The 22,584-nt window shown below is 39.3% G+C and overlaps 1 protein-coding gene across 4 annotated transcripts in view; it reads left to right on the top strand.

Moving 5' to 3' along the window:
• Positions 1 to 6,962: 6,962 nt before the first annotated feature.
• EYA1 (EYA transcriptional coactivator and phosphatase 1) overlaps positions 6,963 to 22,584 on the top strand; it is a gene marked incomplete at its 5' end in the record, with an annotated part of 143,717 nt that continues 128,095 nt past the window's right edge. For all 4 annotated transcript variants that reach the window (XM_084202614.1, XM_084202615.1, XM_084202618.1 and 1 more), the window contains one exon: positions 6,963 to 6,995. In XM_084202614.1, the coding sequence (XP_084058740.1) occupies positions 6,963 to 6,995 (33 nt within the window). The remainder of the gene's footprint in view (positions 6,996 to 22,584) is intronic.

A 22,584-nucleotide genomic window follows, 5' to 3' on the forward strand; every position in this document is an offset into this window, starting at 1 on the left:
AGGACAAGTTGCTTGTTGTTAGACCACAAACTTTTATAGACTTCATATATTTTACAAACTACTTTAAAAGCACATGTAAAATAATAAGTAATGCCCTACCTTTAATCTAAATTTATAATAGGTGTAGAAAGGCTTCTTAAAGCACATCTATAATTACTACATTGTACAGAACCACACAGGTTGAAAGAAAGCTTTGTTTGTGAAGTATCTTGCACTTCTTTCCTGAGCTAGGTAAGTGTTCCAGTTGCAAGTTATGATTCGTAGCTCAACATTTTTCTTGTAGGTATTTCATATTCTTTAGTAACCATGACACTTCACCTAATAGTGTTAATCTGTTCATCCCCCCTACCTTTTGTGGTCTGTTTGACACATAGAAAGCAGAAGACAGATCTATTGCTCAAAGACATGATGACAAAGGAATTGGCTGTTGCATTCTGGTTTTGTTCTTTGTTAATGGTATATAAATAAAACCAGGGAAATTCTAACTTTTTGATGATAAAGATCCTATGGAATGCTAAGGGGAAATCTGTTTAATCCTTATTTGAGGCAAAGGTCACCTTGTAAAATGTAATTTTATTGATTTTTAAAAGCAGAATTTTTATGTTTTCACCTTAAGAGTATTATTTATTTCCTGTCCTAAACTGTTAGTTTGTTTTTCTGCTGAACAGTTTGAGCCTACATTTCAGATACAAATAAAGTTGATCCCACTGGGTAGTTTAAATGTAGTATTAATTTTTAAAGTAATTTAGAAAAGAAATTCTGGCAAGAAAATTACCAGTATAATTTTAACATTGTTCTACAGCTTGGCTTTTGTGTGCATTTAGTATTCAATGAAAAATATGATCTTTTGCTATGTTTGGAGAGCTCTCCTTTTAGAATAACATTATTGCTTTAAATTTTTGTCTGGATATGTCTCCCACTTTAGCCTTTTGTGGAGCTTCCCGTCTGAGGCACCCTGTTGGATGTTTGTGGGAGGGAGATTGAACTTAGAAATTTGCCCTTTGCAGGCACCAGCTTTCATACCTGAAACCTATACCAGGTCCTAATTCCTGTTCAAAACCATCCCTGACCACTGGATGTGGGAAGCAACTCAAAGACCACGAAGACAGTTTTTGAAACAGTTTTATTTCAGGTTTAGATCTTGTAAAAGCAATGGCAAATTATTTACTTAATTTTTTCCCTTTCTCCAGTCTTATTACTTATTACTGACTTTTGAACAACACATTCTCAGGCTTCTGTCTCCACCCCAGGAGAGTTTTCTTTGTGTTTTACCATCTTTTCCGGTGCTGGGAGACCAGAGAGCTTTTCTGAGCTAGCTGAAATTAGCAACCAGGAGATTTCCATAAAAACATGCCAATATCTTTTGCCTTTGTTTGTTTCTTCAGGTAGGACTTTCCTGTTATCCCCGCTCCACTCTCCAAAGGTCTCAATGAGTGTGCTTATCAAGCAGAATCATTTTTGTAGGTTTCTTCCACCTGAGGTGAATATCAAGGAGAGTGGTGAAGAACCGCTCAAGGACCTTATGAGACAAGTCAGTGGACAATAAAATGACAACTGAAATTCTGCAGATATAAAAGTGAACTGCTAAACCTCAGTTAAAATAGTTGTAGCTGTGCATGGAAGGTGATCGGCACTGGGCTGACCCTTTCAGAAGTCTTGAAGGAAGCTGACCCCTTCAGAAGGGGTCTTGGCATCTAAGATAATTCCAAGCAAATTTTTTCAGTTCTTAGTAATTCCCCCAAAAATGAATGTTCAGAACTGCTAGGAACCAAAAAAAAAAAAAAAAAAAAAAAAAAAAAAAAAAAAAAAAAAAAAATTACATGGGCTTCAGAAGAAGAATAGACAAGTACTTGAGAGAGTTATGCTGAGGATTGCTACACAGATGAACTCCATCTGTCTCAGGAAGCCCTCTGAACTGAAATAGCAGGAAACTGGAAAAATGCTGTGAAAATGGCCAATGCTTGTTCTGTTCTTGCCCTTCTGTCCAGTTATGGCTGTTCTGGAGGCAGCACCAGGAGGATTGTTGGTCTCAACCAGTATCATGGCCCTTGTGTTCTCAGCACCTTTTTCATGATTTAATGGCATATGGGAGAAATGGGGCACAAACTCGATTGTTGAATTGTTCCTTCCAGACATACTTAGGCTTACAGTGTGATAGCAATTTTATAAATGGAATCAGGATTCAGAAAGTATCACAGATGTATTTCCCAGACTGTCGCTGATATCATTTGCATGTGAGGTATTTTTTGTGTTCATAGTGCTTCATTTCTACCTTCTTTCTTGTTTGCTTTTACTCTTGAATCTCCTTGGTTTTTCTGGTCCAACACTCAGTGAGATTCCTGTGTAGGCAGATGAGACCTCATGTTTTCTTACCAGAACTTTAACTTCTCATGAAAGTTAAAAATGTTAGGGAAATACCATAGTTTTAATCTTTAAAGTAAAGTGAAAAGTGATTATCTAGATGGCAAAACAAAATTCTTGATACTAAATTTATATTATTTACTTATAAAGAACAAGATTAATTTCAAGCTAGACCTGAACTTGACAGTGAATGTAAGAGCTGTGGGTTTTAAACATGCCTGTCCAGGACACCAGAGTGCTGTTCTAGTTTATATAAAGGAAACCTTACAAATAAAACTGAAAATGTTCAGCCTCCTCTCCCGCAGGCTTACTTCAGCTGCAAGTCCTGACACTCCATGCATTTCTGCTTGATGGTAGTGAAAAAAAAGGTCTGTTGAGAAGAACATGGATGTTTCTGGGGGTGCAGAAATGGTGACCTACCCCCCGTGGTGTTGTTCAGTGTGTTACCTACATGCTGCATGGCCACAGAGCAGACTGGGGGTGTGCACACCCCCAGAGTCTGTGTCTGCTCGGTGTCAGCTCTGCAGTTGGTGTGGGATGCCTTCCAGCAGATGTGCATGGTAGGTCCCACACACCTGAGCACCTATCTGTTCTGCTGGAGTCCCTGAGGCTCTCTGGAAGGCAAGATGCTGCATTACATCTGCAAGCATCCCAGGCTGAATCAGAGGTGGTCTTCAGTCACAGCCCTGGAGTTAATTATTTATAAAGCTGCTGAAAGGACCCTACCAAATTTCATTTAAAAAAAATACCTTTCCTCTTCCATTTTATTTCCTTTCTCTTTTTTTTTTTTTCCCCCTTTCTTTTTGGTTTTCAGCTGTTGCACTTGGCAAGTTTCTTTCCCAGCATTTGGAAATAATTGTTTTCTAAATGCTACCCAGGTTATCTGCCAAATGTAACACCTTAAAAGGAAGTGGGGGTGGGAGACGAGAGACCTACCTGGGAATAGAGTGAATGTAGTGAGTCTTTAGAAAGTGCCTAAAAGGAAATTTACCAAATATAGCACCTAAAATCAAAACCATTGAGCTCCCTCACAGTAACTGCAAAATACCACATGCTATCATCTACAGGGTAAAAAAAGGCCATTTCATCCAGCCTCAGAACTTCTTTTGTTATTTTCTTTACTAAAAGATAAAGCACGTGTGGCTTTTGGGGTTCTTTTTCTTCTAACAAATTGGATAGTTTGGGGAGATACAATTTTTTCAAAGTGTTACTGGAAAAATCCCATCAGTTCCTGAGAAAGCATAAGAAAATAAGTAAGAGCAAAGCAAAAACCACTGATGGCGCTGAAAATGACCTTATATTGGATGCTTTGCAATGGCATAATCAGCTGGGAGGTTGTAAGACAGGACTGATTTTGCTGGTGGCACAGGAACAGGATGAAAAGTTTAATTCCTTCCCCTCAGTGATGGAAGGGCTAAGGCAGCCCAAGGTAATGTGTTGGTGCTGTTTCTGCTCACTGTGAGTTTTGTCAGGGGCTCAGTGCAGCTGAAGGTGTGTTACAGCAGCCCTGGGACAGCTCAAGATGTGGATTAGTGGTGTTGGAGGTCTAGCACGGGAAATGCACAGCTTTTATGAAGAACAGCTTGGCAAGCAATCAGGCTCCTTGTCCTTAAATGTAGGTGTCTAGGTGCCAGTGGTCAGCCATGGCCAGTTCCTTTTTGGTCACCCTTGTGTTTGGTACTCTCTCTACACGTGGTCAGCCTCCACTGGCACCTCCCAGCCCTAAGAGGGCACATACCAGTGACCGTGTTCAACATCTCTTTCCGGGGTGACCCGCCACTGGCTTCTGCCAGGTTTTCAGGTGGGTGCTCGGGTGGGGACAGGGGGACAGCACTTCCATGGGAAGGAGCTGGTTAAAGCTCCTGCCACCTCTGCAGCGTGGCTGGGAGGGGCTGGCAGCTGCACTGTGCCTGGCAGCAGAGGCGCGTGTTGGGATGCGCGGGTGTGGGGAGATTGGCACAGCGCTGGCCAATGCTGCAGAAAGGAGGGAATGAAAATCCCCCATAAACCACTGTCTGTGCTTCTCCGTGGGTTTTTTTAATGCCCTTTGGAAAGAGGACTGCTGGTCATTGTGCCTGGTACAACAGTACTTCTTTAGCTGGTGGGACTCGTCATACTGTTGTGTATTTAATGGTAATGATATTTTACAAAGCAAATGACTTACAAAGAAGTAGAGAATAATAAAACAGGATATGTGCTTTCATGATTTCCCTTCAATTTAGATCTTGTCTTTCTCAATAAATTGAATTTTTGTCCTACTCATATTTGATGGCACATTTTGCATATAGCAGCTTCTCTGTAATAGATACTGTGCAATTTGGGTATATTTTTTGATACATTAACACGTCAAGGGAATTTAATTAGTTTTTGTAAAGCTTTACTAAAAGTTAAAAATAACCTAAGATGACAATTAGAATTAGGATAACTAAGTTGCTCTTGTTTAAAAGTTGAATTTTTCAAAATTAAAATTACTTAATTATTATTACTTGATTGTGGATCAGCTGTTCTATATTAACATCTAAGCCCTCATGTTACTGTGACTTGATTCTGCTGCCAGAGGTCTCTGGTGTCTTCTGAGCAAGGCAAGTCTTTGCCCCTAGCAGTGTGGGTGGGTGCCCACATATATAAGAGCTTTTTGTAAGCCTCTTTTGCAGTGACATGAAGTGCAGCATATGTCAGAGCAGAAATTACAAGAGTAGGCTCTTTTAACACTAGTGTGTTATAGGAATCTTTCCCAGAGAGAGAAGATATTTGCCACAGCAGTTCCTGCAAGTTAGGTTGCCTAATTATGGCGGAACTATAATATACACTAAAACATACATGCTTTTTCCTTCTGGGCTTCAAGAGAAAATTACCAGTCTTTGTAAAGTTTTCTTTCCATTAGTAAAGAGAGCTCTGCTGATCTGAAAATCCATCAGGTCATCCATACCAGCATTACATCAATTGACTTTTGAATATTTTTCCATTAGAAAAGGCTCCATTTTATTCCCTCGCTGAAGTGGCAGACTTTCAGTTTGTGCGGTTTTTCCATTTATTGAGTTTTGCAATAAAAGAGTTTTTGAAACAGATGTCAGTCATTGCTTAGTAGTGGGGCATTGTAAGAGGGCTGTTTTCTTCTCTCTTTTTTTTTTTTTTTTGAGTTAGAAAAAAATCTTTTCATTCCCTCCCTAACTTTAATTGTCAGTTTTAAAAGCCATAAATAGTTTTCTAACCTATAATCTGGTGTCAGAACAAATATAAGCACCAAACCCCGATTTCACAGAAATATTGCAGATTGGCCATTGTTCTCAGCAGGAGCAGGACTGGATTTGATCTCTCAATTGTAAACCAGAAAGAAGGGAGTGGATGCATTGCAGAAGCATGGTTCATATTAGCATCTTCCTTAGGGTGTGGAGTGGACCTGTTAACACTTTCTTAATGCTTAGGTTTTATAGAAGTAGCTAAATATGTGCGATGAGTAGTGTCCAAAAAACTGGGTTTGGAGGGATTTTTTTACTTTCTTGCTAGAGTCTTATCCAGATAAAAAGATAAAGACTTTGGTTCCTGATTTAAATTATATGTGTTTCATATGCAGAATGGTTTTAGGACAAACAGAATGTCTTCAGACCATATCTGCAACTGTCACAGAAGAGCAAAGTGTTATTCACATTTCTGTGTATATATAACTTGTGTGTGTGTATGTGTGTGTACAAAAATCACATTTTCACTTTTATTCTTTATTGACAGCATTTTCCCCAAATATTTTTAAAAAAAGCACCAGTTTTTCTAATGAAGATTTTAGCTGGGTTTGTTTAAATTACACCAATGAATAATTCTGAATTTTAAGATGTTTGCAGCATTTTATTCTAAAGGAGGAAGGAAACCATATTTTGGGTTGATATCTGTTTGGGAGGGTAAGCTTTTGGTGTTTCATCTGAGTTCTTCACTGTTACTTTAAACATCAAAGAGCACCCTTTCCGAAGGTGAGAGAACACAAAACATCCCATATTTATAATTTATGAGGCCTAAGACTGTGACCTAATGTAAACTTGAAGAGATTTAGTATAAAAATATCCTTAGCTTGAGGGCAACGTTTGAAAACTTTGTGGATTTTCTTTTTTATCCTGGCTCAGTCTGCAATCATATTGCTTTGTTATTATTTCCTCTTAGCATTAAAGCACGATTGACATTGATAGATATCAGGGGAAGGCTGAGCTTCCTAAAGGGAAAAAAAAAAAAGGAAGAAAAAGAAGAAGAGATGTGTTGTTGGCACAGAAATAGTGGCGGTAGGAGCGTTCCTGGCTGCCTTTTATTCTTCTGCAGACAGTGAGCACCACGGGGCTCTCGCTGCCTGCTTTTGGCATGCATGGATTCGCAATAAACAGCTCGGCTATGTGTTTATTTTCAAGACTGATTCAATTCTTCAAAGGCAACTGCTCCCAACTTGTGAATACTTGTTAGTTGCTGGAAAGTTGCAGAAGTGAAGATCAGCTCCTAGTTTCATGCCAACAAATTAATGCGGCGATGTGGTGCTGTCTTTTCCACAGGTGTGTGTGTGCTAGCACTGTCTGAAGCTCCCTGTAACTAATAGCCCGTAGATAATTTGGAAGGAGAAATCTTCAATGGAAGACCCCGAGGGAATAAATGGGAAGTCTGTAAGTAAACAACTTGTCAGTCCTGAGAAAAAAAGTTGTGGCTTTTAAAGTGGCAATTATTTTTGTGGCAACCAAGCGAAGGAAAGTCTTAAGAGAGCTACATGCACTTTTAGTGATTGGAAGAAGCAGGGAAGGATGAAATTAATTGAGAGATGGAGGCTTGTGCTAAAGCTACAGCAAATTAAGTACGGCTTTAAAAATATTTGTCTTCGGTGATTCATATTACAAAATGATGGTTGTTGCTTTCTCTGAGAAATATTTGGCCTGCTGTGTTTATGTGTTAACATTTTTATCTGTTGGAGAGTTTTCACCCCGTTATTTGAAGTTATTTCTCTTTGCCTTTGTGAATATGTGCAAATACTGCTTCTGGGAAAAGCGAGTGCAATTCCTAGCTGCAAAGTCTTGAGAACAGTGACAAAAAAATGTAGTAGCATTGTTGTTTGTTGTAAATGCCTATCTGTAGAGTCATAATAATAAGAAATGTTGCAAACTATCAGGCACAATTAAGAATGTTTAATGCACGGTCAAATGATTAGTTGTGTGTTTTGGATTTGTTAGTTTAATTTGGGACATCATTCTTGGCGCTAAGTGAAATTCAAAATGCTACATATATGTTTTTATTCTGAATTGTTTAACAGAAAGTGTGCATATTGAGATTACCTTATTTTTACCAGTTGTAAAATAAGTCCAAAAGCTATTTAGCAAATTTAATTAGACTTATTTCCTGCATTTTTTCCTGATGTGTTTATTTTCTACATTTGACATTAGTCTATTCTCTCTCACTCTTCCCTTTGTATTTTATGTTTCTATATCCAGTTTCCCTGATGCTTCCATTTCATGTAGCAACAGAGCAGAAAAAGCCAAGCCCCTTGATAAAAAGCCTGCTGTGTTGTGTGTTTTTTGTTACACTTCATGTGTAGTGCAATTTTTGCTGTCTGAAGCAATATGGCTTTGATTATTTTCCAATATTCATTTGTTCCAATCTTGTCTCTATGTGTATGTTTGGGTATTTATCCATCACTGCTACCACCATGTGTGGACAGGACCAGTTAACTTTTAGGGAAAGGGTGGCCATGGTTACCAACAGGCACTAAACAGGGATGGTCCTGTTTGTAGTTGCCAGAGTGCCAGAGCTTTCAGCACCACCCAAGCTCCTCGTTCTATTTGGAATCAGGCTTTCCTCCATGCATGAAAAGCCATTCCCTGATGCTGTCAGGATTTTCTGTGGCTTTCACTGCGGTACTTCCCCTCTGTGTGCCCGGCATGGCCTGGGCTTTGTGTGCTGTGCAGGGTTTGGGCTGGTAATTGTGTGCTGGGGCTGTATGTAATGACAAATATAACTGTCACTTAACATAACAGGAGCACGAAGGGAAATATTTGTTCATGGTTTGGCGCCACCAGCACTCCTGTTGGGGTTATTCATTCCATTCCTTCTTTTCACCACTTAGTCCAGAGAGCCTGTAAAATGCTTCATCTGCTCAGAGTTTCCCTTCACATCACCCAAGTGGGTGGTAGTTGTTGATGCTATCAGGATTATCAAAATCTAAGCCAGTAACTGCTGAATAGACCCACTGCACTGACCAGTGCTCAGGCTGCTGTACATGAGGACTGAGGTGCCCAAAGGTACATGACACAGGGCAGGGTGTGTGCAATCTTTTGACTGCAGTGTCATTGGAGAGGTTTAAAATTGGGGTATTAAACCCTGGAACCAGATCCTTCAATTAGGTCTCACTTGGAGTCATTCATGACTGGACAGTCTGCTGCATTTGCATCAGCCACTTGACCAGCAGGGAGATTTCCTAAAAGCAGTTCTCAGAAGGCAAAAAAATCTGAGTGAAAATAAAGAAGATGGCATAAACATTGGTTTTTGTTTATTTTGCTCTGTGTGTGTGCATAGAAAGAAAGAGAGGGTGAGGGATAGATTAGCGCTCTGTAATTAGAAACCAGAAACCAAACCTGTTTGGGATTTAAGATCTCAAGAACATGTAGTGACTTTGGAAACCTGGTGCTAGTCCATAGGAAAAGAATAAAACTTCCCTACACGTACAAGTTGAGAGGTAATTTAATTTAGTACCTGGCCAGTGCAAACTATGTGGTGGAAGCAATTTCAGGTACATGTGGATAAGGGAGGAGCTTTATTCAACAACTGAGAAATTAGGCTGGATAATGTAAAAAAGTTATCAGACAACAGTATGAGAGAGTATATGAGGAAGTTCTTTGCCATTGTCTTTGGCCAAGATTTCTCTTTTGAGGAATAGGATGGTGTTGCACTTGGGAATACAGCCTGTCAGTGTTGATTTGTACAGAGGATTCCATAATAAGCCCAGTAAGCTCACTTCTGCACTTCTGTTACACTCACACAGCTGAGAGAGTATTTTAGCCATTTCCTAATCAAGAAATGGTTCTAATTGTACTAATTGTCATGTACTTGATTTGCATTCTGTAGGAAAGGAATTTCAAACTTGGGCTTGCAAACTTGAACATTATGTCTGCCCCTGCCTTTCCTTTACAGCAAAAAAAACCTGAGGCTGGCTGGACAGAGGATGTCAGTATTTTATTCTGTCTGAAAATTTCACTGAAGTTCTGTTGCTTTCTTTCCAAGTCCAAAAAAGATTTTGAGGTTTGTTTGCTAATGATATATGCACCTATCAAAGATGGTTCACTCATGTCTCATCAAGCTGAAACAAATGGTTGGGTTTTTTTAATTAGTATTTTCTTCACCATCCTGAAGGGGCTTTTCTGCCTGCCAGTCATTTGCAACAAGTCCCACTGCTCAAATATACTTGAGAAATAAAAAAAACAACCTCTTGTTTTAATTATTTTTGAGATGAAAATATCATTTTGGGTGTTAGAGAAATTCTGATTGTAAGGAGCCTGAGGCTGTGTAATAGTACATCTTATACCAAATTGATTTAAAAAAATTATGCAAAATTATCATCGCTCGTATTTGTGGTAGGCTAAGTCTACCTGTTCCAAACTTGGCATTGGCATGGATCTATTGCCCTAGAAATCCTCTAGAAGCCCTAAAAACATGACAAACACTGATAAGATTCAGCGTGATAACCCAGGTAGTTAGAGGTACCCTGATGATGACTTCTTAAAAAAACCTCAAAAAGGGCAGTGTAGAGGTCAGCAGGTATTTTATTTCATTTGATTTGCCTGTGATTTTTTTTAAATGTATGGGGTTTATTTATTTGCAAAGCTCAGCACAAGAAAATTTTCACAAGTAAATACTGGTTTTCAGCAATTACTATACCCTCTGGGGGTATTTTGGAGTGCTTTTCTTCCATAAGTCTCTCTCTGGTAGCTATATTAAGTTATTATATAACATAAAACAATTTTCATTCCTACCCTGTCCAGGCTTATAATTGAAAATTGTCATTGCAAAGTTGCACCCCAAGAAGTATTTTCAGCATCGAGTGTTTTTGATGATGGAGTTTGACCATCTGGAAAACAGAGTGAAGACTCTGAGGCCCTCAGCAGTCAAGGTAGATCCAAATAGCGTGTACCCAATGAGCCAAAAAAGGAGGTGCTCTTGGTCCACTCCTGCAGTTAGTCTTCTCTGATTCCCCCCACAGCCCCCAAACCTCAGCTCTCAGTCAGCACTCTGGGCAGCCTGGCTGTGTATTTCCAACTTCTTTCTCCTCCCTGCTGCTGCCTGAACACTTCTCCCATGCCACGTACCAGAGAGCGGCACTTTGCGCTGAGAATTCACCTCCTACCTCTCTTAGTGGAAAGACACAGAGCAAGTAGCTGGTTTCAGCAAGAAAGGGGGAGGGAGAAAATAAAACCCCAAACCAAAAAACATCCAGCACCTGGCTGCAGCAAAATAATGAATTTTGCAGCAAACATGCGAGATTCTGTGGAATCTTGGAAAAATGCCAGACTCCACGACCACAGAAATGCTGAGTCCATGGGGCCCAGAGAGAGATGGCTGGGGCAGTTCACATCTCTCTGTCTTTGTTTCAAGCTCCTTGCAGTCTTACTGAGGCATCAGATTACACTCTCTTCACATTTTCAAGGTTATCTTCACTACCAGAAGGGCTAGAAAGTTCATTTTGTTTCAAGGCGAGCCAGGATCCGGCAGCACAGCTCTCGAGCGGTCTCAGAGGCCACTGCCACGGTGGTGGCGTGGCTGTGCCTGAGGGCATGGCTGGTGACCTGCACATTTGAGCAGCATCATCAATGACATGCTTGTCATGCTTACTCACATTACCTGTTTGTCACATTAGGGAACAAAGTCTGGGGAGGAAGGGTGAAAAGAGAAGTATTTTACCTTTGGTTGAAAACTTAGAGCGTTGTCACTGTGAAAGTCATGCATGTGCTGCCTAGTTTTTCTCAAAGGCTGGCAAAGTTCTCCCCTCTGTGTTCCCCTCCTGTTCTGAAGAAATGCGTGACACACTTCCTTTTTGGAAAGCTCTGCGAGGCAATAACCAACAAGCACCATGCAATTGCAATCTGTAACCGAGCCTGTAAAATGTAATCGCCTGCACCCTTCCCACTGCCCTTCCCCTCTCTATCTGCAATTGGTAGAATATTGGAAACATAAGCCACAAAACCCACTTATTACGCTCAGTAAGTGTCAAAAAGAATGAACAGCCGGAACTAGCTGATGGATTTAAGTTCCCCAAATTGAAGTGAGCTGCTGCTAGGCCGTCTATAGCAACTGCTCAATCGGTAACTATTAATAGAATTTTTTCTTTCAAAACATTTCCATGAAAATACTCCTGAAAATTGTCAATTGTTTGTGGACAGTTTGAAAACATCATTCACTACAGGCTCTTCATTCATCTGTGTTTGCAGAAACACTAAGGAGAAATTCTTGTCGCTTGAAATGTACCTTTCCTTGTTGGTGGCAGAAATTCTAAGGTGCCGTAGGCAGCAGTGCTTGCAGCACTGACAGAAGTACTTCTACCCACTTGTAGCATTGGGCGTATTCCTCAAGGTCCCAAAGACCTTGCTGGGGTTTTGTTGGGGTCCATCAACAGATACCACCACTTATCTTGGTTACAAATCCTTGTTTCCTCAGAGGGGTGGAACTTTTGCTTTGTTGCAGCGTGAGGCATTTTTAGATGACTTGTAAAAGTGGGCATAGGAGAAATACACAATCCATCTGACTTTTTTCAGCCACTGAGTGCAACTGTTCAGCGTGGAGTCTCTTCCTGAAAGTCTTGATGAAGTTGTAGCTTAGCCCTTAACAGTAAAAAGCAAACTGCCAGTGAAGTTTATTTTCTTTTTTACTAGGTTTTCTGGACCATTGTTCCGCTTGAGGAGCCATGTTTGTTAGTTTTGGCTCTCTGACTTCTCCTCCTTAAGGATAAACTCTCCTTAGGCAGTTGTACAACTATGCACTGAAAGACTGCATAGCAGTTTATTCACAGCCCAAGCTCCAGCCGAATTCAACTGTGTGACTTCCTGGCTTAAGCAGGGGAGCATCCGTAATGTAAATACCTACTTGATTCTGTGCAAAACCAGGAGGTTTTTTGTTTGCTCTTGTAAAAGATTCCTGCGGGAAGCTTAACTTTAAAGTTGGCACCCAGCCTTCTCTGCTGTGACTCGGATACTGATCTGATTTTGTGCTTTCATGGACATTTTTATATTTGAAAATTTTTAATTCAACATTAGCTTTGCTTACAAGCTGCAGAGCGGAATAAAATCACATTACAAACATTGTAGTATTAGATTTTATCACCATTTATTTCTTCTCGTCTGCCCAGGGATTTCTACATGTTCGGTAGAACTAATTTGCAGTCAGACACTGAGGTCTTCTAGAAGGCCAGCAGGCTCCACAAACTAATTTATCCAAATAACCAATCCCTCATAGGCCAACCATAGAAGGACACCAAAATGGCCTAAGCAGGCAAAGCCCCCTTTTGAAGTCTGGAATGTTTTGACTGACTTGAAACAGGCGGCAGGAATGAAGGGATAATTTTCAGTGACCCATGGGACTTTTTTGCCATTTTCAAATATTAGGTAAAACAAAGAGAAATTGCTTGTTCTAATTTAGAAAGACTTAACAATCCGGAAGGTAACCAGACTCAGAATTGAGTACTAAGGTATAGAGCTGAAGTTTACTTAATGCATTGAAGGTTTGCATCTGGGTATATGGTATTTACTCACCCACACATACACAGGCTGCTTTACTTGTACATGCACATACCTAAACTGTTTTTTGAATTTGACTTCTATAAAAAAACTTTAGTACAAAGTATATTTTTGCTATATTAAGTGGACTACCTGGAATGCTGTTTTTAAGTACATACGGTTTTTCTCGAAATAATAATTTCTAGTTAAAAGGATGTGTTTCTGTTGCTGCTTCAAAAGCTGGGGTAGTCACTCAGATGCCAAGACTTCCATGCCATTCCTGTTTTCTTCCACCCCCTGTCCTGATGCCATTTGAGTAAATGTAGAAATAGTACAATTTTGTACTCTTGCAGATACAAAAGAGAAGTATTTTGATGCATACATAAACCCAGAATTTTCTATGAATACTTCTAGGGAGAAAGAGAGAATATGAATATTTAGAAGTAAAATGAAAACTTTACAGATCAGGTATTTCATGTTCAGCTACTTGAATGTGCATTTTAAAGACAGCGTGGAGCAATCACATAGATTTCAGCAACTTTTTAGAGACATTCTCTCATAAATTTGGTCTCAAGTTTACCATGCATATTTATGGGATAGGTAGAACCCTGTATTTAGCAACACTAACGAGACAGACCAACTCCAGCACTCAGCTTCATCCCCATGACATTGACCTGCAGGTAAGCTGGAGCTTCCCAGCTGCAGGAATGTTGTCTGTGAGGGTCACTAAGGCAGTAGTGAAGCAGCTCTACTTGTGCTTAATAGAATTATGTTTCCTTAAAAGAGTATTTTGACCAGGATTTTGGTCACCAACTCACCCTCTTCCCTCTGCCATCTTTAGTTGTTCTTGGCATGGAGCAGTGCTGTGCAGCTCACATGTGTGTCCTGATAACTGTATGGATAGCAATGTCAGCAGATGGGAGGTTCAAGCTGGCACTTAAATATTTATGGTACTGGGTTGGGCTGTGGCTGTCACTGGTATTGCTCCTACATACAGAACAAACTTCTAGTTTAAGTTTATTATTTTATATGGGATATTGAAATAGAAGTTCCTCTCAATTTCAGATTTCTCTGAAATATTCATTCTTACTGTTCTCCTATGGTAATATAAAGTACAATAGAATGACAAAGAAATCCTGTTTAAGTGCAGTTTTCAATCATGTATATACTGACCTCAGATTAGTGGATTTCAGAAACATGATGTTTAAATTAATGTTATTTTGGTGTGAGTTTATATATGTGTGTCTGTGTGTGTCTGTGTGCATGGAATGTATTAGATTAAATTAAGTTACGTTCCAGCTTTTACTTGAGGAATATAATTTTGTTAGTAGTTAATAATGTTAATGCCATGATTTTCTCATATTATGTTTACATATATGGCTACAGTAAAATCAAATTATATTTGCTGGGGGTAAGATTAGTCAGTCAAGGAGCTGTTTACAGCAGGAGAAATTTAAATTCAGACTTGGTAGGAAAGAGATTCTTCCCTATTTCTGTCTGCCTTGCTGTAGCTGTACTGTCTAGACTGTCCTGGAAGTTGTAGACTCAGTGGTCTCGTGGTCCATGCACAGCACAGCAGAGGAGTCTGGCAGGGAATAGAAAGCTTCATAGGGATTCCTCATCAATCACATAGAATTTGTCATTTCGGCATTTTTGGCATTCAAAGCCTTATATTCTGCCACCACCATTCACATGGGATGGACTTTCCATTGTACTGACAATGCACCTCTACAGCTGTGCAGTGCAGCAGATGGGAGAAAATTTCTTCCCAGGTCCTGTGAAGGTCAGCTCCTACCCCAAAGCAGAGGATTTGATTATCCTGATTGTAATTTACAGAGCTGTAAATGCTGTTAGTGGTCATGAGTCAAGGAATGAAATTGCTTGAAGATAAAAAAAAAGGTTTTATCTATTTTTTTAAATTCTATTTTAAAAGAAGAAAGTAGGAGAGTAAGTAATTTCAGACACATTTTCATACTTTCCTTATGCTGTGGAGTAATTTAAAAATATAATCTAAATGTAGCATTTGGGCAAAATGAATGGGAATTCAAAGAGTGAGAGCTTTTAGAGCAAGCACCGCTTTGGTGCTCATAGATTCAGGAATTCACTCTTGCTGAATGTGTGTTTAGTACTGTAGATATTTTTAGAAAGTAAGCATGATCTATTTTTTATTTTATTTTTATTCTTAATAATTGGACATATTTTTCATGTTTGACCACCCTTTTAGGCCTGTAAATAATTTAAAAGATCTAAAAGTATCTCGGTATTCAGAATCAACTAGTCAAATGCTTATATGCCTGGCTTTCACCTTCAGTTATATGAACATCAAGAAAGAATCTAAATTTAGGGTTGCCCTGTTCCACTTCTATTTTTCTCCTCTAGTTTTTTGAGGGACGAGCAAGGTGTATTTTTTTAGTGGTAGGCTGATGAATACCTCAGACCTTTGTCCTTTGCAACAATACTTTGAAGAGGGAGAAGGTGCAAGATCTACGTTATGTTTTTCTCTGGTTTTTGCAAGGCTCTGTAAAAGCTAAGTGGCACATCGAGCAGGTTCCTATAGTGCAGACACTGCACAAATCCTCTGCTCAGTCCCTGTAAGGGCTGGATGCTGCCATTATGCTTTCTATAAACAGAAGACAAGCACACTGCCAAATCCTTGCAGCACTGGACATCAGCTCTTTCTGTTCTTAGCTTGTTTTTTTTTATTGATGCTCAAAGACTGTCTTATTTGCCACTATTGCATCCGCTTTTGATCATCAGGAGCAAAGAGTATCATGCACTTCTTGGTAGCTTGGAATCTCCATCTTTGCAATTTCTTCTCCATCTGCAGGGTTTTTTTTAATAAAATAATTACCTCTGAGGAGTGTAATTAATTTGATTTTGTATTTTGGTCTGACTAGTGAGACTTTAAGACAAAAACTATTCAGAAGCAAACACTTTCAGGGCTGGACAGAAAAGCAAGAGCCTCATATGACAGCTTGAAGAACCTCAGACTGGGACTAGCAGAGAAGAGCAAGAGGTAAGTGCCACCAGATTGGGATAGACAACTTAGCCTGGTGTTCTGGGACTGGTGGCAGACAGTTAAAGAGAGTAGGAGAAAGAGAGCAAATCCTGCTTTTGAGAGGATGGAAGATACAGCCAAAACACTGTGTTTAATTCTCTCCTTCATGAATTTCCTTTTGGATATGTGTGTGCTTTGATTCTCTGCAGTAGTAAGTTCCACAACATAATTATGCCTTTTCAAAGAAAGTGGTTCTGTTGTTTTATGCTTGCTGCATAACTGCAGCAAAAACATGGGGTTGTTAAGTTTTCCTGACTTGAGAAATAATGACTTGCCAATCTCTGTTCACTTCCTGCAGTCTCTTTCCTGATTTTGCAGAATTCTCTTGTTTTCATGACACAAAGGTGTCTCTTCCAAGCTGAAGAGCCTTGTTTTTTCCTGAGGCTGCTGCTGAACTTTGTGTGAGAGATTCAAGAGGTGAGCACTCCATCTTTGTGATGTTTTCTGCTTTACTCTGTGTTTCCTTCCTAATAATTTTAAACACTACATCCACCCTTTTGACTGCCATTGGCCACTAAAGCCTTGTTTCCAGAAAATTATTGGCAGCAACTGCAAGAGCTCTTCCTTGGGAGCAATAGATAATTTAGCACTTATCCTTGTCCATTCTCAGTTTGAGTCGTCTTTCACTTTGCATTTATCAACACAGAATTTCACCAGCTCTTGTCATGTGTAGTCACCATAAAAGCAGTTTTCTGTAGGCAGATTTACTTTGAGCTGACCTGAGTTATGTAGCAAATTTGTAACCTTGCTGTTTGTCATCTTTTCCAGGGTATTTATGTTTAATAGACCAGGTCATTTTGTAATTCCACTGGTAACGTTGTGAAAACTGCCCACTCACTCAGTTCCATCCTTTAAATAGTAATTCATGACAGATCTTTTATTTTACCTTATGACAAAATTGTTTAAGAGCTTTTGGCTTATGAGAGCTTTTCAGAAATCTAAATATACTCCATTAACCAAATCATCCTTATCCAAATAATCGTTGACTCCTTACAGAAACGCTAGTAATCTTGAAGTTATGGCTTCTCTTTACAAAGCCATGTTTTCTCTTCACCATTACATCATATTCCCATGTGCCTTCCAATTATCTTGTTTATTATAGCAGCTGATTTGATCATGCTTCCATTGTTTTAGAGCTCTTGGGTGAACTCTTGAATCTGGCTGGTTTGTTTCTCTTCATTTTGTTAATCTTTCCCAAAGCTTCTGCTGATACTTTGTTTTAGAGCTGTCAAGGTCTTCTCTTCTTGGATAGTGAACATTATGCAAATAATTAATTTAACTGTTTTTAATGAAGTTTTTATATTAATCTGAGACGACAACAAATGGTTCTTGAGGGCTGGCTTATTTTTTGGCCTGTTTTCCTGTGTTTGATTTGAATCTACTGAACATGAGCCCTTTTCCAGTTTCAGGTATTTTGCTGTAGTGTGTGGCACTCAGGTTGTGTAATGTCTCTGACAGACATTCAGAACCTTTCTCACTGAAGCTAATCAGTTACAAAAGTCTTGGAAGCTAAAACTCTGTATCAACTTGTGATGAATTAGGTTAAATAGTTTTCACAGAAAAACCCCAGAAACTGGGGGCACTGGCATCAGTTGCAAATCAGGAAGGAGAGATTCTACCCCCTCTTCACTCTGTCCTCTGGTGATGGTACTTTGGGAGTCTGCACATGGCAGAGAGCTTGGGCTGGTGCAGGGAGGGGAATGAACATCAAATGTTCTGCCCACTTGGCTACATGTGAGCATCTTCTTCCAGACAAACAAGAGGAACGGTGCTTTCCTGGAGGAGCAGTTTGAATTCTAGCTCTAATCAGGCAGAAATGTCATTTAAGCTCTCTTTTGCATTCTTTGGCTTGTGAAATAGGGCTGTAGGAAACACCTGCCTCAGCCACCTACCTCCTTTTTCTGTTGTCATCCAATCTTTTTGTTAAAAGCTCTGTCTCCAAAACTTTCTTCTCCTCTTGCTAGTAAAGTTTCTGGATAGTTCTGATTTATTGTCTGACTCAAAAGGGATAGACATACAGGTTTTGGGAGAGTGGGAACATAACTTTCCAGAAGAACTTGCATATGGGAGTGTATTTTGCTTTCCTTTTGGAACCTGCATCTCACTGACCGAGAAAAGATATTGCTGGGAAGCATTCAATTGTTTATGTAATATTATTTTAAGGTCAATTAGTAGCTTTATGAGTTTCAAAAAATATATATGTTCTTTATATCTAGGGGAAGATCAAAGACCCATTCTGGCAGGTGGCACAGAGAGAGGAAAGAGAAAACAAGCTGTCACTTAAAGAAATTGCATGTTTAGTTTAGAGCAAGATACAAAGATGGAAGACTAAATTTTAGAGTTTTAAGCCCATCTGTTCTAAAAGCAAATTCTGAGACTTTAATAATTTATCTTTTAAAAATGTTATTTTTTTAATGAAAATTGAGTTTATTCAATACTGTTAATAAGTAATTTAGTGACTACTTTTTCTTATAGTTTGGTTGAACAGATGCACTATTTGAAGATTGACTCCTATACAGGGCTTTGTCCCTGTTGTTAAAGATCAGTAAGCAGTCAGATCTAATGAGACTCAGGTCCCAGGCAGTTTAGCACTCCTGGCTTCAGTGGGCACTTGCAGCCAGTGTGTCTGCTGCAATGTTGCTGGGTAAATCTTGGAGCTTGGGACTGAAAAGCAGTCTGCATCATCACCCCCATGCACTGGGGCTAAATCCCGAGCAAGTCAGTTGGAGTGCAAAATGTGTGGTTCTGCTCTTATCTTGTGCTCCTCTTTCTCCACTTTATTCTTCCTATTTCCCACTTCTGTTGCCTTCTGTTCAAGAAAAGTGTGTTCTAATTAACATGAGTGGTTCCTCTAGCACATGAATCCTCAACTGGCAAAGGTGCTAAAACCATACCTTACCCTGGTACTAGCATAGTTTGGTAGATCTGAGAATAGCTGATAAGATCATGAGCCCAACTTGGTCAGTGTATTACAATTAAAGGTGTGCAGGTGACAGAAGCTGTTTCTGTTTTAATTGTATCTCCTGCTACTCTTGTTTTTATTTGGCACCAGCAATACAGCAGCTACACATCCCTTTTCTGTCTCTTCCCAGGCTTCTTCCAGGGAAGAGTTAATCCAGTGACCATTGGATTATAATGGCATAACAAAGATTTTATCCACTTGTTGACCTCCCCATGAAATGGGGCATATAAGTGGGAAGAGAGCAAGAAGTGTTAGCAGAAAGCAAGCAGTTGTAATACCTTAAAATTCTGAAAGCATTAATTGCTTTTCTTTATTAAAGATTTAGACAGTCTGTGTGTGGATCCTTAGATGGTGGGGTGTGATGACTCCTCTGTACTTGTAATGCCAAGATGCATTGACTGCTTGTCATCGTGTAGTGAGAAGAGTCGTGCCAGCACCTTTGAATCCCTGGACCTTTTAGAGCATCTCCTGTGTGTTAGAGCTGTTAACTGCATGCCGTGGCATTCAGTGTATTATGCAGAAAGAGGTTGTGCTGAGCAAAGGTAGGGAGGAAGGAGGGGAATTCAGTGTAATCCAGGAGTGGGTTATCTTCCATGCTGTGGAAGGTAACTTTGAATGGGAGATGAGGCAAGTCTGGGAAAAAAAAGAAGGATGTCATTTGCTCCTTCCTTTTGCCTCCAGCTGAAAGTACTCCTCCACTTACCTTTCCCAGCCTTTGATTTCTCATCTTTGTTCTCATGTTTTACTGGCACAGAAAAGCCCTTTATTTCAGCTGACTGAGGATTCTAGCAGCACATACCTGAAAAATTATTTGTGCCTCTGAACTCTCCAGTCTTTTATAACCTGCCATGAAAATAAAAATGGATGTTAAATATTTTTCCAGCATGACTTTGAGAGTTATCCATTATGTACTTCTGCTGATGAGCGTTTTGACAATTTGCTTACTTCACGCTAATGCCAGATTGACACTGATGTTGTTTAGGTCATCCTGACTCCTTTCCTCAAGCACTGGTACACCTTTGGCTTCACTCCCATTGACTGTCAGCTGGTGCTAATAATAAACTGCAGATCTCAGCTGTCTTTGCCGAAAAGCCAGTGCTCTTTTGGGGACTTTTTTTTTTTTTTCTTTATGCTCATCTTATTCAACCACTGGTGTTTTGTGCTGGTCTAGTTTCTCATTGTCAGTGGCTAAGTAGGAAAACATTATTCGCTGCAAAGTGTTCACAGGGCGTTCAGCATTAGAGACAGCTGCTACAAATAGAAGTCCTGTCCTTCTTGGTTTTGCTGAGCAGTTGAGGATAGTTTGTGTCAAATGAACTCAGTGGGAGATTTTATGTTGTTGTTACTGCTGTTACTTAGAGAGGATTGCAAACTCTTGCCACATTTTTTATTGCACATGGCATTTACTGTCATGGAGTTCTTGTCTCAGTATTTTTTCTTTTTACAGGGTTGCTTGGCAAAGGTTTCATGCTTAAGTATCTTTCATACCAAATCCTTGTGAGATACAAGTTTAGAGGGCATTATTTTTCTTCCTGTAAGCCTTGCACCCTGCTGGGAAATTGAGAGTTACATTTATAAGTCAAAGAGGATTGTCAGAAACAAGTGGTGCTGACAAACCCAGCGTGTTTTGTGCTTTAACATTTGTTTTCTGTGAGTAATTTGTAGGTATAAAAGTAGCATTTGAGTAAATTAAGTGATAGGAACTGTTACACAGGACCTGTGTAGGTCTGCCAAGAAAAATAAACATGACTGTGATGAAGTGTGGGATGGTGGTGTTAGCAGAGCTGTAGAGGCTCTTGGAGGGATGCTAAACAAGCATCATTGGGATCATAAACAAGCTGACCATGTGGAGTCCAGGAGCTGGGCTTCTGAAACAGACATTCTCTAAATCCACCACAACCTTTCATTTTACTGTTCATAAAGGGGTTTTAAAACTTTGTTATTTTTATCAGTTCTGAATGTGTCAAAATTGGACACATTCCAATAGATTCCATAGATTAAGTGTAACATCTGATGTGTTTAATCCAAGAGTTTTGTGTTAGCCTAAACTAAGGTTTCATGATTGTTCTGCTGACACTTTTTAAACATCTGAGACTTCAGTAAGGAGGAAATGAAATTTCTCTACTTTGAGATCTCCTTCTGTCCTTGGATGTAATGTTCTGGTAGTAAGGAGGGTTTTGTCATTATGACATCGATCTGACTTTGGGAAACAAATCCTCTCCATGGCTGTCCTTCAAAGTGCTTCTGTGACTGGTCATGCCCTGTAGTTTGCCTATTTTTTGCCTGCAAAATGGGACAGTAATGTTTTCCTTCTCATCATATTAGTCTAAATAATTTGAGCTAGTTGTGGTAAGCTTCTGTTATGTATAGAGGTTGCACTAAGCACTGTCTTATAGTCCTGAGCTTATCATTTTGAAAGTAAAATGAGAGTGCCAGGCATGAAAAATTGTCTATGAAGATCTATGAAGATCTCTGTGTAAGTGCTCACAGCAGCTATATTCCAGTGGACAAATACAAAACACACAGAGACTGACCCATATGTTTTTGAAGTGTAAAGATCTGAAGTCTAGATTTGAACCCTGTATTATCTGTCCCATGGAGGGAATGAGAATTGCGTGTGCAGGGCTAAAGATGTGAATCTGATCCAGAACTTTCTTCTATATTCTGTAAATGCAGTAATTTCTCTAAAGGCTTATTGTTTTGTATGACTTCTTCTGCTTTGTGAGTGCACATGCTTTTATCATGGTTGTTATATAGTTTATGAAAGAAGGTATGCTTTAGTGCTATTTAAATTCTAGAGCAATTATTTTCTATAGCAGACATTGACATTTTAAAATACTAAGCACATCTTTAAGTGACACCATTCAATACTTTCACATTGCTTTGTTCTCATCTGGTCAGAATACAGTGTGGGAATATTCTGCCATAACCCAAATTATAGAATATATTTAGTAGTTTTTTAGTATATTGAGTAGCTTAGTGCAAAGGGGTACTGGGAGAAAAATGAAGAAAATGCCAAGATAAATTAAAGCAAATTTAAAATTTTTTCTTTAGCTGTTTTTAAGATAGAACAAAGTTAGTAGTCTTACTTTTAGTCATCTGCTGTTGCCGCTGTGTTCAAATGATACTACATGAACAGAGGGCTACGTGAGGCAATTTTAATAGCAGCAAGAATCTATTCTCTTGTAACTTGATGGTTTTTTAAACCATGCAAATTTTGGAATCATTATTTTTAAATTATAAATATAAAAGTAGCTGCCACATGTATTTCTCCTATTTAATTTATATTTAACTGTGGTTGGCCTATTAATCTTTGTTTCAAACATTAAATGCCTTCCTCATGGCAGCTGTCCATTCACTAGTACCATGACTACTGGCATGTTAAGTTCAAAGTGGAATGTCTTGGAGAATTCAGATAATATATTTAGTTCCTGTCACCAGACAGCACGAGGCACCAGTGCGTCTCGTTCTCAGAAGAGAAAGCC

Source organism: Fringilla coelebs (genome assembly GCF_963513975.1).
Source record: "Fringilla coelebs genome assembly, chromosome: 1".
Classification (NCBI taxonomy): Eukaryota; Metazoa; Chordata; class Aves; order Passeriformes; family Fringillidae; genus Fringilla; species Fringilla coelebs.